General features: G+C 42.0%; 1 protein-coding gene across 1 annotated transcript in view; it reads right to left on the bottom strand.

The window, feature by feature from the left end:
* The window catches only part of kalrna (kalirin RhoGEF kinase a), a 163,668-nt gene that overhangs the window by 106,299 nt on the left and 39,509 nt on the right, over positions 1-17,860 (bottom strand). The window contains exons 2-4 of the mRNA XM_069662822.1: positions 8,868-8,942; positions 5,025-5,139; positions 1,726-1,918 (exon numbers count right to left, since the gene is read on the bottom strand). Of these exons, the coding sequence (XP_069518923.1) occupies positions 1,726-1,918; positions 5,025-5,139; positions 8,868-8,942 (383 nt within the window). The remainder of the gene's footprint in view (positions 1-1,725; positions 1,919-5,024; positions 5,140-8,867; positions 8,943-17,860) is intronic.

A 17,860-nucleotide genomic window follows, 5' to 3' on the forward strand; every position in this document is an offset into this window, starting at 1 on the left:
AAGAGAAATCCGAGAGACATTTCAAATATGTATGAATGCATGTTTTAAGCAGTGATCGCTCTTCCACATTTGTGCCATATGTTTCATGAGTCACATGGTTAGACAGTAAGAAAATAAATAAATATAAATACCATCTGTTTAACATTATGTACATGTTGAAAATCTAGAAAAAGGCAGAGTGTTTTTCTATTTAATGTTTATAGAACTAAACCAGAATACCTATCTTTTGGATCTTTATCTGCCTTAACACAGTAAATAAGCAGTTACCACAAACAGCAAGGGAAGGAAGCAGTGAACTACTATAATTCTACTTTAGAAAATGGTCTGTAACAAAAGAAACTGTGACTAAGTTCAGCAAACAAACAAACAAAAGAGGCTTTTTGTCCCTTATGTTTAGCAGCTTGGTACTTTAGCAAATGAGCAAAGAGAGTGTGTGCTTTTGACTTTAACATTGTTAACACTTGGAGCCGCAATGTGTTGTTTTAAAGTGGAGAACAGTCGTTCAGATGTTGTTCAGAGTCATTCAGACATAGTTTTAGCTGCTCAACTGAAGCCTAGGCTAAATAAGCTAAACCGCAAAATGAGACATATGCATTGCTTACAGTTAAACAGTTGAATGTGCCAGTTTGAACTGTAAGCTTATCTAAAACAGCAGTTATCTGCTAAACTGAAGTGTAGGACTAAGCTAAAAGTTAGCTTAACATTAGCTAGTTAACTAAACCAAAAACCTTTAGCTGCTAAAACAATCTGTACCATAACTTGAGCCAAATTTGAAACCACCTAAAACAAACCTCTGTATATGCTAAAGTGAACCATGAGCTAGTAACTGAACCCAACTACTTTGGCTGTTAACATGAACCATTAGCTAGCTTGAACTAAACATTTTAAGCTCCTAACTTTAACTGTTAGCTAGTTTAAACCAAACATTTTAATCTCCTAACATGAACCATTAGCTAGCTTGAACTAAAAAGTTTAGTCTCCTAACTTTAACTGTTAGCTAGCTTGAACTAAACATTTTAATCTCCTAACTTTAACTATTAGCTAGCTTGAACCAAATATTTTAATCTGCTAACTTTAACTGTTAGCTAGCTAGAACTAAACTGCTAAATTGACTCCGCTGAACTGTTAGCTCACCTGAAACAAACCATTTTATCTGCTGTATTGAATTAATAACCTTAGCTAACCATTAGTTAGACCTGCCAAAGAACCACTAGAACAAAAACCACCACATCACACTGTTGTATCTCCTCAACGTTGTAACAGCAATCTCCCTAACTGAACCGTTAGCTCATTTGAAACCAGAGTTTAATTTGTCTTAACTGGTAGCTTAACCAAAACAAAATAACGGTCTTCGACACTTTGGTATAAGTAGCTTCAGCGAAACTTTAGTTAACTAGACCAAACAGTTGAAATAGGTCAACTGAACTGTCAGTAACTTGAACCAAGCAGCTTTAGCGTTAGCAAGTTGCTTTAAATCAAGAAAGCCAGAAATACTATTTTTCCTTGCTTGTCTTATACAAGACAAGAAAAAGATATGCTACCTTTCAACCTGAACCAAATAGCTTTCATGCTAGCTGCTGCAACCTTCTTTTAAAGGACAAATATGTGGTGATATTCTATTTCAACAATGAAGTGTGAATGTTATTGCTTTCCAGAAACGTGTCACCTGAACTGAGACTTTCTTTGATAAAAACACTAATAAAAAAAAAAGAAGAAAACAAAGACCTCAAAGGAGAACTTCGCGCTGCCGAAGTTCGTCTTCTGTTTCTGCCAGAAGTTGTCAGGTTTGATGATGAGCGCCACGCAGATCTCAGCCGGGAAAAACTCCTGCAGCGTCTTCAGGAGCGGCTTGATCAGTTCCCACTTGGATCCACGCATGTCGATGATGACAGTGAAACCACGTTTACAGACATCCTCACTAAAAAACAAAGAGAGACAGTAGAGATGTAGAAGATGAAAGAGAAAAAGGTAAGAGAAAAACCAAACACAACAAACCAAAAGACCATACAGAGATGTTCAGAGGAAATGGTAAACAGCTTGAAAAATCCTGAACAGAGAGGTTAATTAATCTTGCTGTTCATTGTCAGACTGTTACATCAGACTAATTACGAGTAGAAACCTGCAGCGAACCAATTTGGTTCACATCTGGTACAGATCCAACATTGTACCCTCACAGCAAGGAAAGCATTGCAATACATTTTAAGGTCTGTTTTGCTTAATTCCCTTGTGTAAATCAATGAAATATAAAGCCATACAGACTGTGGTTCTTATTAATTTGGATTGTATTAAATCTAGGCTACATCATATAGGCTATAAGCGCTTTCAACAAATAATGAATCAAGGCTGAAATATAGAGCTGGGAGTGATTTTTAGAGGTGTTAAGTGTAAGTTTAAGAAAGTTTAATCTAAAAACCTTTACTGAAGACAGTAGGACAACACTTGTAAGCAGCTATCGCCTTTTATTTTGCAATGAAGCTGCTTAGAAACCAGCGCAGAGCCAGCTGTTTATGCTTGATTCTAATGAGCCTTTAATTCAGCTGCTGCTGTTGATTGGAGGGTAAAAATAAACTGAAATTACCGGCACTCCACACGCACCCTCTATTAATATAAATTCAACAAAAGCACATCCATTACAATCTGCCTGAGGGAGGCACAAACTGCACTCATCGGCATACAAACAGCAGCTTGATCAGCAGGAGGAATCAGAGCGAGGATGATGGGGATCAAATGATTACAGAGATTTCGGGCGACTTTGGTTCAATCACACTGTGTTCGAGTCAGACAGGTGAATGTGTTAACATGCACAACAGGGCCTGTATGCAGTTGGAAGCGACTCTGCTGTTGCATTCAAGGACACTCTGACTCTGGCTTTTTAGTCAGCTAATCAAAGCTTCCTTTTTATTTCCAACTTCAAATGCAAGGATTTATTAGGCGTTTTGTCTTCATTTTCTTACGCAGCAGTTTATCAATGCAGTGCTTTTAGCAGATGACTATCAATTCAGGATTTCAGAGTGTCCTTGAATGCATGCATCATCAAGGAGTTTTAAAATGGTTCCTGTGTGCAGCCAAATTTAAATCCACTAGATGTTCACTGTGATTAAATTAGATGTTAAATTAACACTTTTCAAGTGTCTGTAGGTTTGACTTTCATTGGAACCAACGCCAGACAGGAAGGTCTGATATCTATCAAAGAATAGAGTATGTTCTTCAGAAAATGGTCGTGAATTAAGTCACAGTGAAAGTAGTCAAGTTTTGCTTTCTTACTTGGTCTTGTTTGAACAGTATTTAATTTTGGCTTATGTTATGTCAGTTATACAGCAATATCTATCTTGTTTACTGAATTGGTGACTCTTCTACACTATTGCTATAAGTGCGTGCTAAAGTCGATGCTAACATGCTTTGTTTTTACTTATAATTTGTGGCTTTGCCAGTTGTTCTGATGCAAATGTCTCCCACCAATAACCAATAACCAGTGTTTTGACCAAGTCATCTTTGCTCCCAAGGCCAAAGTAAGTCTCAAGTCATTTGGTCCAAGTCTCAAGCAAGTCTCGAGTTATTTTTTCTTGGGCAAGTCATGTCAAGTCACAGGTTATGTCAAGACGAGTCATTAGTTAAGGCATGTCAAGTCCCGAGTCAAGTCACTTTTTTCCCACCCAAGATCCAGCACTCTTCCCTGTAGTATCCGGTCTTTATAAAGAGAAAAGACAAGGTGTTAGCAGCCCGTCTAATAATGATATTATTGGCCAATTTATATAACCTGTTCACAAAGTATGACAATGAATTGTATCTGTATTATCTTGGCACAGACGCAGCCATGATGATGGTCTGCTCTGAGGTATTGAGTAGTAATGAGTACGACTAATGAGGCTTCTCTTTGGGGGCTTTGATGTTGCGTGTTGCCATAGCGAGGAGTTTGACTGAGAGCCAGCCATCCAATCATGACAATCACAAACCGGGGAGCTTTTTGAGTCGTCCAATCGTGACTCCCAGTTTGTGCTGCGTACATACTTGATATTTAGACAGAAAGTTGACAACATTGAATTTTATCATTTTATATTTAACAGCTAACATTCAAACTTATGAACTTCATCATGCCTCAATCCAAGTCAAGTCTCAAGTCATTAACTTGGAAGTCTCAAATAATTTACTTTTTGTCAAGTCAAGTCCCAAGTCATCAAAACAATGTCCAATGTTCTAAATATAACACGCATGCAAATATGCACATATTGTTAACAAAAAGTGTTTTGTAGCCTGGGAAGCAGACGAATCTCAGGCCTGGTTCACAATAAAGCAGCATTTTTGTAAACAACCAAGATGGCTGCCGCTTAGGTCAAACATTCCAAGAAGGCTACAACATCACTGTTTAATGTACTGAATGGTTCTTATTACTGCAAATAGTATGTGTTGACTGCTAAATCATGTCACGCCATTTTCTTTTACTATTATGTTGAATTGGATGTTGGAACCAGCTTCCTCTCTGACCCCTGACACTGCCTCAGCCCTTTAGTTTCTCTGAGCGGTTGTAGGTTTTGGTGCATTTTGGTCTGCAGCCTTTGATACACACCCCTTTAATCAGATGGTCTGTGACTGACTATTGATCACTTTTCTCTTGATCAGCTCTTTCCTTACGACATCCTCAGACTGTGATGAGGGGCCACGAGTAAATGAGCTTGAAGTGAAGTGTGACAGGCTCGCTGCTGTCTGCTGCAAACACTGCAGCTTTCATGCTGATGCAAATCAAACGTTGCTCTCAGTCTGCTGCGGTGATGGTAAAGAAAGGAGCGTTTGATTCCACAGTGTGAACGGCACTGAAACATTCTGCCAGCACTTCAGCCTCCACGTCTTCTCTCTTCTATCTGTCACAGCTGAGTATTCACAAAACCTCTTTGTTCTGCAGCTTAGTTTTGTATTTGTAGGTTAATAAAAAGGAAAGAAAGTAAATATTGAAGCTTTACATAAAAAAGAAAAAATCTAAAATAAAGATTCCAATGCTGCTTGTATGTGTGTGCTGTGAATGTGTGTACCTGGGGACAGTAGACAGGTAGGTCACCAGCCTCCTCAGGTCTTCCTGTTTTATTCGGTCGTGGTTACTCCTCGCAGGAAATGTCAGGATTGGTCCTCCTCTTTTATCTCGCCCACCTGTGCACGCACAAGAATAATAAGCTTGATTTTACCTGCAAAAGTTTCCCCACTTTATTTAATACATTTCATACAACGAGCAAAAGTAGTAGTCAGGAAGACAGTATAGTATCAGGAGGGCGTTTTGTAAGCGAGCGACGGGTCTGAATTTGATGAGAGCGGGAGCTGGGAGCCAGTGGAGTGACGTGTGCTGTTTGGGGTTGATTGAAGATCTGCAGAGGTTTGAATGTGCATGCAGGAAGGCCTGTCAGTAGGGAGTTACAGTAGTCAGTGCGTGATATCACGAGAGCCTGTACCAGCTGTTGTGTTGCATGCTCTGACAGGTAGGGTCTGATCTTCCTGATGTTGCACAGGGCGAATCGGCAAGACCAAGCAATCAAGGCCGCGTGAACTTTAAAGGTTAGTTGGTCGTCAATCATGACGTCATGAAGCTTAGTGGATAGGTGGAGCCGAAGGTAGCAGTGGTAGTAGCAGTAGAAGAGGCAGTAAAGGTGGGAGTAGCGGTAAAATCTGTTGTATAAAGCAGAAGTGCAGTAGTAGATGTACAATGACAGACGTGTAAGTACTAACTGGGGTACTAGTTGTAGAAGTAGCAGACGATGTAGTAGTAGTGGAACAGGTAGTAGTAGTTATAGCCCTTGTACCAATATTAAATGAGTAGTGATTATAGTAGTAGTTGTAGAAGTAAAAGTAGCAGCAGAGTAGCTGTAGTAGAAGCAGTGACAGCTGCAGCAGTAGTAAAAGTATTAGTATCACTTGTGTTACTATTAGTGGTAATAGCCCTTCTAACTAGCAGATGTGGTGGAAGAGGTAGTAGTAGTTGCAGGCCTGGTAGCAGTTCAAAGGTCGCAGTAGCAGTGGTGGCAAAAGTAGTAAAAGACCTGGTAGCAATACTAGGTCAGCAGTGGTCATATTAGTAGCTATAGTAACAGTAGCAGCAGAAGCAGTGGCCCTTGAAGCAGCGCTAGCAGTAGCAGTGATTGTAGTAACAGTAGTAGCATTAGCATTGGTAGTAGTATTAGCATCAACAACTAAAGATCATATTTACTTTATATTTTTCTTACATGACGTCATTATTCTTAAAATAATAACATTCAGTTGAGACGGATAAATGAAGTAACATTGAAGATCTGCAATTACAGAGCAGACATCATCGGGACTACAACCGCTGTCACTCCATTATCACCCTATCAGTGTTAATCTGCACATCGCTTCCCCCTAATAGCTTTAATATCTGTAACGCAACTCCATCACAGCTACACCAGCCAGTTAGCACACTGTCCCAACGCTCCCTCTGCCTCTCGCTGATATATTATGTGTGCAGAGATGTTTTGGTTAGATTAATGTAAGAAACACAAACCGCACTGTTTATGAAGCTGCAGCTCAGATGTGGAAAATCGCTCTGCGTGTGTGTGCTTGTGTGTGTGTGTGTGTGTGTGTGTGTGTGTGATTCGGGAGGGAGCACGCTGCTGTGATCTAAGGAGGAATCTTGATGACAGATTGTTGTTGGCCCTGAGTCCTTTGACATGCTCTCTCTCTCTCTGTGTCTCACTTATGTCTCTCTACCAGTCTCACTTCCTAATTCAGAGATCCTTTAAAGCCTAAAATAACATTTTTTTAAAACTTCAACTGTTCAATTAAAGTTTAGCGTCAAAGGTTTCCCTAAGAATACAAACATGTGACTTAATTCATGAGAGAATCAGTGAGCCGTTCACAGACTGAGCCCACCTGAGGGCTCCCACACGTCACAAGGTAAATGTGTGTTTTGGGTGGAGGAAGGGGCGTCATCAAAACTGCGACTCCACCAGCCGATCTCCACTGCACACACTCAAATGAGCAAGATGGCAGCGCCCGCTCCGGGGGGGCTTTTAGCTTCATTTTTATACAATGAAAGGAGGTGGAGACGCGTCATCCATCTTTATATGCAGTCAACTAAAATAATTATATATCAATTAATAACCATTCTAATGATATAGTCTGCCTTTTTGTATTTAGGTCTGCTCTATCGCAGCCTGTCCTTATGATGGGGTTAACATACGGGATGATGTGATGCTACCTCGTGTTTGTTCAGAGTCAGTGTGAGTGTGGCGTCCTGTGGAGTGAAACACTTCATGTGTCTGCTCTCTCTGCTTGCTTTGGCTCACAGCGACCCGAGACGCTGCCAGAGGGGGAAGTTCACATCAGTCATGTTCAGGTGTGAAGGGCCTGTGATGATTATTCCTGTCCGCTTCCTGTCTCAGGAGGTCTGCTGGTCCTGGTCCACACCAGTGATCTCTTCTGCAGCCCTGAGGCTTACCATGTCTGACACTATGCTTAAGATGTGTGAGGCTTCACCTGAACTCCACTGTCATAGTCACAGCTGAACGTCGTGTTGTTGTGTCTACTCTATACGAGGCTAGCTGTTCAACCTCCCATCTGTAAGTACACTATATGCAATATTTACATGGAGACAACATGAAGTGATTCCCTAAGCTGTGTGTTTACATCAAAGCATTTAATCAGATTATAACGTTGCCCCAACGACATGCCCAAAGTGGATCCAGAACAAGGAGAAGGTGGTTTTCACCTGTCAAACAGCTCTTGTTTCTAACCTTTCGTCTAAAAGGGAAAGTCTGGGTTTTGAAAGTGAGGTACTTATTAATAGTAAGTGTAGTAGATAACAGCCAGCACGGCCCCTTTTAGCGGTGGGAGTTCCTACATGGAAGCTAAGCTAGGACCGCTGAAAACGGTGTCAGGAGTACCACGTACTTTAGCCACTTAAAAGAGTTTCAGTTTAAGTGTGCGCTGTATTTTTTATTTTTGTCACTGCTTCCACTTAGCGTCAAACAGCCCTTTCCCTTGGCACTATGTCTTACTCTGCACAACGGCCCTGTTTACCTACGCATGCAGCGCACGGTATTGCATCAGCAGAACTATCCCTTTAAATCTCATAAGGTCTCCAACTGTGTCTGTGGTTCCTCACAGACCAGTTTTGTCTTGCAACCACCATGTTCCTGTCCTTGTAGGAAAGTCATCACGTCCCCTGGTGTGCCAATTTAGCTGTGCAAATGAAGCAGGTAATGGGCATGGGGGGGGCAGTGTGAGTTTTGGGCAGAGGAAGGGGCGTGACGTCAATACTGCGGCTCCACCAGCCGATCTCTACTGCACACTGGATGCACACGCTCTTATAGAACAAGAGGAGGTGGAGACGTCTCCATCTTTATATACAGTCATTGGGTTGAACTGGGACAGCTGTGTCCCAATTGAGCGGCTGCATCCTTCAAAGGTCGTATGTCAAGGCGGATTGCGTCACAGAGGTGAGTCGAAGGGTGTCCCATTTTGAAGGCTCCTTCAGATGCGGCCGACAAATGCGTCCTCCTTTTCCCAGAAGGATCCATCGGCTGCATCCTTCGCAGCCTAACGTTTGCAAGATTCATTGCTCGCCAAATTAAACGAGCTAGAGATGCAAATGGAGGCCTTGAAACAAATGATCTTTAAAATAATAGGTTAAGTTACATTATTTATGATAGCTAGTTAGCCCACTAGCCACCTGTTGCTAGGCGACAGGAGCTGCGTTTGGTGACGCAAGAGTAAGGGTGGGAACAGCTGGTGACATAAACAGGAAACCCTCCGTAGACCAGAGCGTCTCATTTCAGCTACACAGACTACGAATGACTCATCGTCCGTAGACCGCGTCCTTCGAAGGATGCAGCCCCTGGATTGAGACACAGCCACTGACCGACACTCACCTGAAACAAAGGCGACTTTCTCCTTTAAAACAGGAAGAACATCAGACGCTTTGACGCCTTCAGTCCTCAACGACCCTGCAGAGAGAAGCAGAGAGAAAGAGTCAGTCAGGGGAGAGTTTAGTATTAATCCCATTATCAGATCAACATTCCTGTGAGAGAGGACACACACCCACCCACACACACACACACACACCCACCCACACACACCCACCCACACACACACACACACACACACTGAGATCCAGCTTTTATTAAAGTGTGCTCTCTCTTTTTCACTGCATTTTTCACCTTTCAGGATGTTTAATGGAAGAATTAGAGCAGCAGATGTCGAAGTATTTTTGCAGTCACTCTGCAGAAGCACGTGTGAACAGTCTGAGGTGAATTCATCTTTACTTCTCAACCCTTTGCTGTCTCTCCCTTTCTTTATAATCTCACTCCTCTGGCCTCTTTCTTTCCTCTCAGTTCATCTGGTCATCCGTCTGTCATGTTATGAAATCTCTCTCTTTCACTGTCAGTAATGCTCTCTCTATCCCCTCACCTCTCTCTCTCCCTCTCTGTAGAAAACAAGCCCAAATGTCCGTGTCCTGCTGTGTGTATGTGCATGTGATACACTGTCCTGGCACACACACACTCACACGCGCACACACACACACGCACACACACACATTCCAAGAACATTCCACAGTAAGAACGCTAAGTCGGCAAAATCTATCTCAGGACACAGAGAGACAGAGGGAGAAACGGAAACAGACAGCAGATCTGGCTGATTATTTCCTTCCATTTTAACGGAGCTCGAACATCGACACAAATTGTTTTATAGTCACAAAATAAAATAAAATAAAGACAAAATTCAGGAAGTTAATCAGCTTAAAAATGTAATATCTTGCCATCCATTTTTTATCTGTACCGTAATATCCTGTCCAGGGTTGATGGGGCCAATCCCAGCTGTCATCGGGCAAGAGGTGGGATTACACCTGGACAGGTCAACAGTCAATCACAAGGCTGACACATAAGCCCTTTTTACATTACAATTTCACCTCAGCGCCGTAATGAAGCTCCACCGTCATGCAGCCATTAGCATCTTACATTGAACCAAGCAACTCCGGCGTAGAGCCGCCCCAGTGTACATTTTGACATTGCGTTCCAGCATTGCAGAAGCAAACAACAGGTGGAAATAAACATTGTGGTGCTTTTTTGACAGCAGGAACTTTCCCCAGGGAACTAGGAACCTTTAGAGGAACTCTTTGAGGGTCTAAATTTAGTTCCTGGGTAATTGATTTACCCCCTGAAAAGTCTCTGCGGTGTGGTACTTTCCAGATGTTCAGGAAGTTTCAGGGCCTGCAGTGCTGATCGTCTCTGATTGGTCGAGTACTCACAGCGTTTCATTTCACCCGCCATGTTCAAAAGACTGCAGCTGCAAGCTCACTGTCGTTATCGTGCTTCGAGATTGTTTGTCACTGAGCTTTGAGATGGAGGAAAGTGTACGCCAAGATATGTCGACGGTGTCCGAGCTCAACATCGTCCACACCGCCAAACAAGTGTGAGAGAAGCTGAAACAGGACTATAAACACACACACAGAAGGCGCTGTTCCGCCCTGCCAGCTCTGCCGTTTACACTGACGCTGTTACGCCTCTGTTACTACCTCCGATGCCGGCTCAGAGGCGGAACGACTTCGCCCCACCGCCTCCGTGCGTTTTACATAAACAGAAACAGACACATCAAAGAGGTAATAATCCTGCCTTGAACTGACATTGTATGAGGGGCTATAGAGACAGACACATTCACGCCTACAGGCAATTTTAGAGTCACCAATGAACCTAACGAGCATGTCTGTGGACTGTGGGAGGAAGCCGGAGTACCCGGAGGGAACCCACGCATGCACGGGGAGAACATGCACACTCCACACAGGAAGGCCCGCTACATCCGAACCAGGAACCTTCCAGCTGTGAGGCGACAGCGCTAACCACTGCGTCAAAGTAATAATAATAATAACTTTATTTATATAACACCTTTAAAAACAGAATGTTTACAAAGTGCTTTGACAGACAAAGCAAAGGCAGGAACTCAGGAAGTTTACGGAATACATAACAGATTTAAGGAACTTTCAACAATGAGGCCAAACAGAGAGGATTCAAAAGAATAAAACTGACAAAACAGGAACAGAGGCATTTCGAGAATAAATAAATAAATAAATAAATAAAAGCAATGAAAGACCATAAAAGGTTATAAAAAAATAAAATAAAAAGCTGACAGAGTAGAGCCCCTAATATACATCCATATGTACTTTGGGGAAGTGCATGTGTGTCTATTTTAATGCACCACTCAGTTTGGTGTTATCAGTCCCTGTATAGATATGTCGTCATCCCTTGCTCCGTAAAGGCGGTATAAGGATTGTGACGGGTTATAAAAAACAAAATTGTCAGTTGTCCAAATTTGTCTCTTTTCTTGCATAAAAATGAGCATTAATAACTTAAAAGCATTCTGGGTAATTTAATGCCAGCGGACAGTTTTAAACCAGCGTGTTAATGATGCACTTGGATCAGATCGCTCCGCCACATCCAGAGGTCGTTAGTGACATTCGCGACCAATCAGACTCGGCCGTCTATAATTCAGCCACTGAGCAATTAGTCACAAGCGTTAATGTCGCTCAAGGTTGATGAGCTAATCAGTTTAATGCAGACACGTGTTGCACAGCAGACATGCACCATGGAGACATTTAAAGTTTAAAGTCCAACTGAAAGCACATTTATGTTGTCGTCTCATAAAATGACATTTGATAGTTTTTTGCTCTTAAAGGGAAGAAAAACAAAATGCTTCTTTTCCTCTCAGCAGACTGAAGGGACCTGGTGTCTGTTTGACTGACAGCAGGCGGACGGATGTCAGAGTGCAAGTGTTTTTAGGGACAAGAGACAATACAAACAAACTTGCCCTTTGACCTCTCTGTCAGATGTCAGACAGCCTGTTCTTAGTTTTATTGACTAGTGAGGACCACACCAGCATCTAACCCGACCTAAGTGACGTGAAGGTAAAAAAACAAGCTGTTCATCTGATGAATGTTTGATCGCTCCTTAAACAAGCTAACATGCAGATACAGAGTCACAGAAGGGTCTGATAATGAGGACGCTAATGAATGGATCCATATAAAACCACAACAAGCTGTCTCAGCTAGCTTGCGGTTTCTTCTAACACACAATTTCAAAGCGCTCTCTCCCACAGTGGAGACACAGAAGGGAGAATGGAGACTGGTGTCGAAGGTAGCCAAGAGTCTGTATCTGTATGTCTGTGTGGTAAAACTTTAATTATTTGCATGGAAATTAAATGAAAGAAATAAAAGAAAGAGGGAGACGCTTTTCTCCAACAGCTTGAGACACAAGAGGAAGTGAGTGTACGGACGGGTCGGTGTGTACGGACGGGTCGGTGTGTACTGTCGAGAGGAAACAGCCTTTATCGTTTTAACAAACACACACAGGAAGCTGTCAGTCTTGGGTTTGGACTAACACACACACACATTTCAGTTTTGTCCTCCCTGTGATCTTCATCTTGTGTTTGATATTAAAGAGATGAGTGCTGAGTCAGAGTCGTTCTGTTCCTGTTTGAAAGACTAAAAGTTCTGTAACACCTGGTGAAGATTCATTAAAAGTCGTCATGGAGATGTAAGGCCCTGAACATCGAGTGTATTTTAAACTTCTCTCCGATCAGTTCACAGGTCTACGTTGGTGAAATTTACACTTAATTGCTAAATTATTTACCCAACAACGAGAACAAATGTAATCTTATCCACAAGCCCTGAAATAAATCTTATGACTCGAGGTATGATCGAGATATAATTATGGACGTTTGGTTGAAAATAGAGGCTGTGTGTACATGAAAATGTTTATTTACACTGTGTTCCAAATTATTATGCAAATGACATTTTTCTCAGATTTTCCTAAATAGTCGATGCAAATGACAGTCAGCATAATTTTCAAGTCATCAACCGTTAGTTTAATGAATTCGAATGTTATTGAACAAACCTCCCAATGATAACAGTATTTTTCAAAAATAAAAAACTTAAAATGCACTGTTCCAAATTATTACGCACGACAGAGTTTTATAACATTTTATACGTTGTTATGAACTGAAAATGCTCATCTTTTGAATTTGCAGCATTAGGAGGTCATATTTACTGAAATCAAAAGCTATTTCAATCAAAAACATCTAAACAGGTCAAGTTACATTTTAACATAGGACCCCTTATTTGATAGCTTCATAGTTCTTGCATCCATTGACCTTGTGAGTTTCTGGAGAGTTTCTGCTTGAATTTCTTTGCAGGATGTCAGAATAGCCTCCCAGAGCTGCTGTTTGGATGTGAACTGCCTCCCACCCTCATAGATCTTTTGCTTGAGGATGCTCCAAAGGTTCTCAATAGGGTTGAGGTCAGGGAAGGATGGGGGCCACACCATGAGTTTCTCTCCTTTTATGCCCATAGCAGCCAATGATGCAGAGGTATTCCTTGCAGCATGAGATGGTGCATTGTCATGCATGAAGATGATTTTGTTACGGAAAGCACGGTTCTTCTTTTTGTACCATGGAAGAAAGTGGTCAGTCAGAAACTCCACATACTTTACAGAGGTCATTTTCACACCTTCAGGGACCCTAAAGGGGCCGACCAGCTCTCTCCCCATGATTCCAGCCCAAAACATGACTCCACCACCTCCTTGCTGACGTCGCAGCCTTGTTGGGACATGGTGGCCGTCCACCAACCATCCACTACTCCATCCATCTGGACCATCCAGGGTTGCACGGCACTCATCAGTGAACAAGACTGTTTGAAAATTAGTCTTCATGTATTTCTGGGCCCACTGCAGCCGTTTCTGCTTGTGAGCATTGTTTAGGGGTGGCCGAATAGAAGGTTTACGCATAACTGCAAGCCTCTGGAGGATCCTACACCTTGATGTTCGTGGGACTCCAGAGGCATCAGCAGCTTCAAATATCTGTTTGCTACTTTGTAATGGCATTTTAGCAGCTGCTCTCTTAATCCGATGTTTTTGTCTGGCAGAAACCTTCCTCATTGTGCCTTTATCTGCACAAACCCGCGTGTGCTCTGAATCAGCCACAAATCTCTTAACAGTACGATGATCACGCTTAAGTTTTCGTGAAATATCTAAGGTTTTCATACCTTGTCCAAGGCATTGAACTATTTCACGCTTTTCGGCAGCAGAGAGATCCTTTTTCTTTCCCATATTGCTTGGAAATGGTCGTCTGCTTAATAATGTGGAACGCCCTTCTTAGGTAGTTTTTCCTTAATTGGGCTCACCTGGCAAACTAATTATCACAGGTGTCTGAGATTGATTTCAGTGATCCAAAGAGCCCTGCGACACAATACCATCCATGAGTTTAATTGAAAAACAAAAAATGTAATCTTTATGACACTTAAATACAATTTGCGTAATAATTTGGAACGCGGTGTAGAGTCGAAGAATAAAATGAATGAATTAAAAATAAAATGCAAAACCCGAAGTAACTGTTGCATGTTACACAGAAAAACAAACAAGGGAGCAATAAAGGAATTATGCAAATGATTTGAACTGTCATTGATGTCAAACACAACTGCACATCAGCATGAAATGCACACACACTCACACACACACACACACACACACACACACACACACGGCGGTTTGCTCTTCAATGCAGGACATTGTTTTGATAACATTTGTGCCCTAAGCGATTCTTTTTTCAATAGTGAGACAAATCAACAAGAACAGTTGCGTGCAAACTCAGAAGTTTAAAGAATAAAATGGATTCATAATTAATGAAATAAAGTAATAAAAGGCGACCAGATGTCCTTTAGAGCGCTGTGCATTAGACCTCAAGCAAAAGTCATGAGACATTAGCTCGATGAGTCCCAGAGAGACGACGACTTCTTATTATATTTAAGTCCGTCCACCTGCGTCACTGAGATCAGTCGGTCTTATATCTCTGAATGCACGAGGATGATTTACACTCCCTTTAAAATGCTCTTTTGGTGGCGATCGTCCTCAGCATCAAGCACTGTTACATGCCTGCAGGGAAGCATGGAGTGCATTGTGAGCCTTCACCATAATCCCTGTATAACCTCGACTTTAACCCGAACCCAAAACCACGTCTACTCCTAAAATCTGATGGTGAAATTGTGGGGACCAGCTTGTCCCCAGATGGGATGACCGTAGCCACAACGTGACTGTGCCATACACACTCTCACACACACACAGAGACAGACTCTCCTCTGTGGCCTTGACACAAAAGTGTCGACCATCCATCAACTGCAAGACAAAAGAGGGAGAGGAAGAGATGGAAGATGGAGCCAGCTGTTGTTTCTTTTTTATCTGAAGAGATTTCAACAAGTTACGTTTCATAAGAATTTGTAAAGACTCTACCTCACAATCATGATCCATCTTCAAATACAAGGTCACCTTCAGAAGCGAACATGTCTGACAGACTCATGAGCACGGGGGCCGACGAGGGCAATCACGCTGCAAAGACCCAAACAGGCCGAAGCTCCTGTGCTAGTCTGAGGAGTGAACACGGACACGGCCGCGTGATCACCTCTGTGATAGTACCGCTAGCTGCACGGCTAACGTAGGTCGGAGCTAATGGAATCAACATTTACACCAAGCGCCCCCTACAGGCCTGGAGCACTGGTGTTTCCTGGGTTTGAGTCTTATGTAACATTTCTGTATTTGCAGCATGTTTGATGTGAATGTTTCAGCTTTTTGCAGCTCGTTTCCGTCGCTGCGTTTGTTCGGCACTTTTGCATGTTTTTCTGAATCTGCAGCCTGTTTCTTCTAATGGAAACCGTTGAGGTCGTTGCAGCACGACTGCCCTTGTGGGCCACCGTACATGAGGGCTCAGGAGGTGAAAGATTTGAGTCCTGCAGGCTCAACGAATCTTTCTGTAAATACAGAGTAAGCACCAAAATGACGAGAGATTACACTATATACTGTCGCTGCCCATAGGACATTTTAATTGATATAACGTCTTGTGAATTGGACAATAAAAGTATTAACAGAAATGCTTTCACTACATTTATTCTACTTAAACTTTCACAGCTGGGAATAACATTGTCTTACTTATCATCCTCAGCCAGCAGTCACTTATATATACTGCATTTGTAACAGAGGAAGCACCACAGTGTTCTGCTCTGCTCATTAGAAGTTATAAAATAATGATGATGACGCAAACAGCTGTTGCTGATATTAACTCATCACTTCCTTGTTATGCTTTTACACATGTTTTAGTGTAAAGGCTGCAGCAGGCCTTATTCATGTTGGCTGAAGCATTTTCTTCACACTTTGGTGGTCAGCTCGAAACTTTGCAAGAAGAGAAAATATTTGATCATTAATCAGGTGAGAATCTTAAAACAAAGTTGTTGTTACAACTAATGAACTTTGTGCACCTGCAGGAGACGAAATGACACCACAGAAAGTCTACAGTTTAAAGGTTCCGATCTGGTTAACTAATATAAAATAAGATTGAGACACACAGGCGGTCAAATCAAAAGGTCCTAAAGACAAATTTCTTTACACAGATATGTGATAAAGAAGCACATGGAGTCTTCATAGACTTAACAAATGCACGGAGCTTCAGGGTCTGAAAAATGAAGCCTCAAACTTGCATTCTCTCTCATGGCCAGCAGGGGGCAACTCGTTTTGTTGAGAGACGGTTTTCAGAAGTAAAAAGTAGCCTCCAAATTAAAATCAAAGTTACCGTGAAGAAGGGGCGGGAACTACAAGGAAACTCACGATACGATACGTGGCCCACGATGACGATAATATCCTGATATATTGCATAACAATCAGATAAAGATGCATCTCGATAACTGATTAACTTGAGAATATAAGATGCCCCTAAAACGGTAAACAGCAGGATTAAAGTGTTTATTCAGAGAATTTGGCTCAAACTGAGCTAAAACAATGTTTTCAGTCTGTCAGACTTTAACAACTGTAAAAACAAATGAGGACTTTGGATTTGAAAGTGGCTGGCGCATCTCTTAATTTCTTTCACCACTGTCTGACATTATCCCGCTGTTGTCTTCTTCTTCTTTGGCCAATTAATTTCCGTTCACGTTACCCTCATTCATGCCATAAGTGCCACAGCGAGGAGTCATGAAGTAGGGAAATTGCAGGTCTGTTTAGAACGCCACTGTTACGTGCTGTAGTTTTGTTGGGTTTTCTGTGTGCGTCTCTCCTGTGTGCTCCTCAGGTGCTGCTCTCCCTTTCTGCAGGTGATAAAGCTCACCTAGGTCTCATTCAGCAATCAGGAGAGAGTATAAAGAGCAGCAGAGAGGAGACAGCCAGTGCCAATGGGACAGTCGGCTGTGTGTGTGACAGACGTCTTCGTGCTCTGGTTACTCCTTCAGTGGAAGGAGGGCGTTTCTTCGAGGCCTTAGAACAGCTTCTCTTTTGTTTGAAAGAAGCTCACTTGTGTTTACTTTTTGCTTTAGTTTGTTAATAAATTTCTTTTACATTGTTCCTTCCTCCTTTTTCCTGGGTTTTAATTTTATTGTTACCCCCCCCCATCCCCTAGCCCACTCTGGGGAACGTAACAGCCACATATGTGTTAATTCAAATATCGATATTTGGCTCTGCATGAGCTTTTTCCTTTTCCTTTATTATTAGTCTTCACACTTTTCACTTTTTAATTGTCCTGTTGTCTTTAAATTGGTCAATGTTTATAGTGTTTTTTTTTTTTATGGCTTTTATGTTTGATTGTACAGCACTATGGTCAACGTTTGTTGTTTTTAAATGTGCTTTATAAATACATTTGGATTGGATTGGAAGCTTTGGCTAACCTCTTGTACCCCCCCAGCTCCACCCTCTCGTGTTCACCTTGGGCTGAAAAACTAACAAACAAACTTGACTTCCAGAGTCCACAAACTGATCTCTGATGTCACGGTGGCTACGTCCACTTCTTTTTCAGAGTCTACGCAAAAAGGACCGCTTTCTGCTTCTGTTTGTGTCCATGTTCTTTG

Source organism: Semicossyphus pulcher, unplaced genomic scaffold, assembly GCF_022749685.1.
Source record: "Semicossyphus pulcher isolate SPU_LCO1_2020_fin unplaced genomic scaffold, fSemPul1.0.p SCAF_15, whole genome shotgun sequence".
Taxonomy (NCBI): Eukaryota; Metazoa; Chordata; class Actinopteri; order Labriformes; family Labridae; genus Semicossyphus; species Semicossyphus pulcher.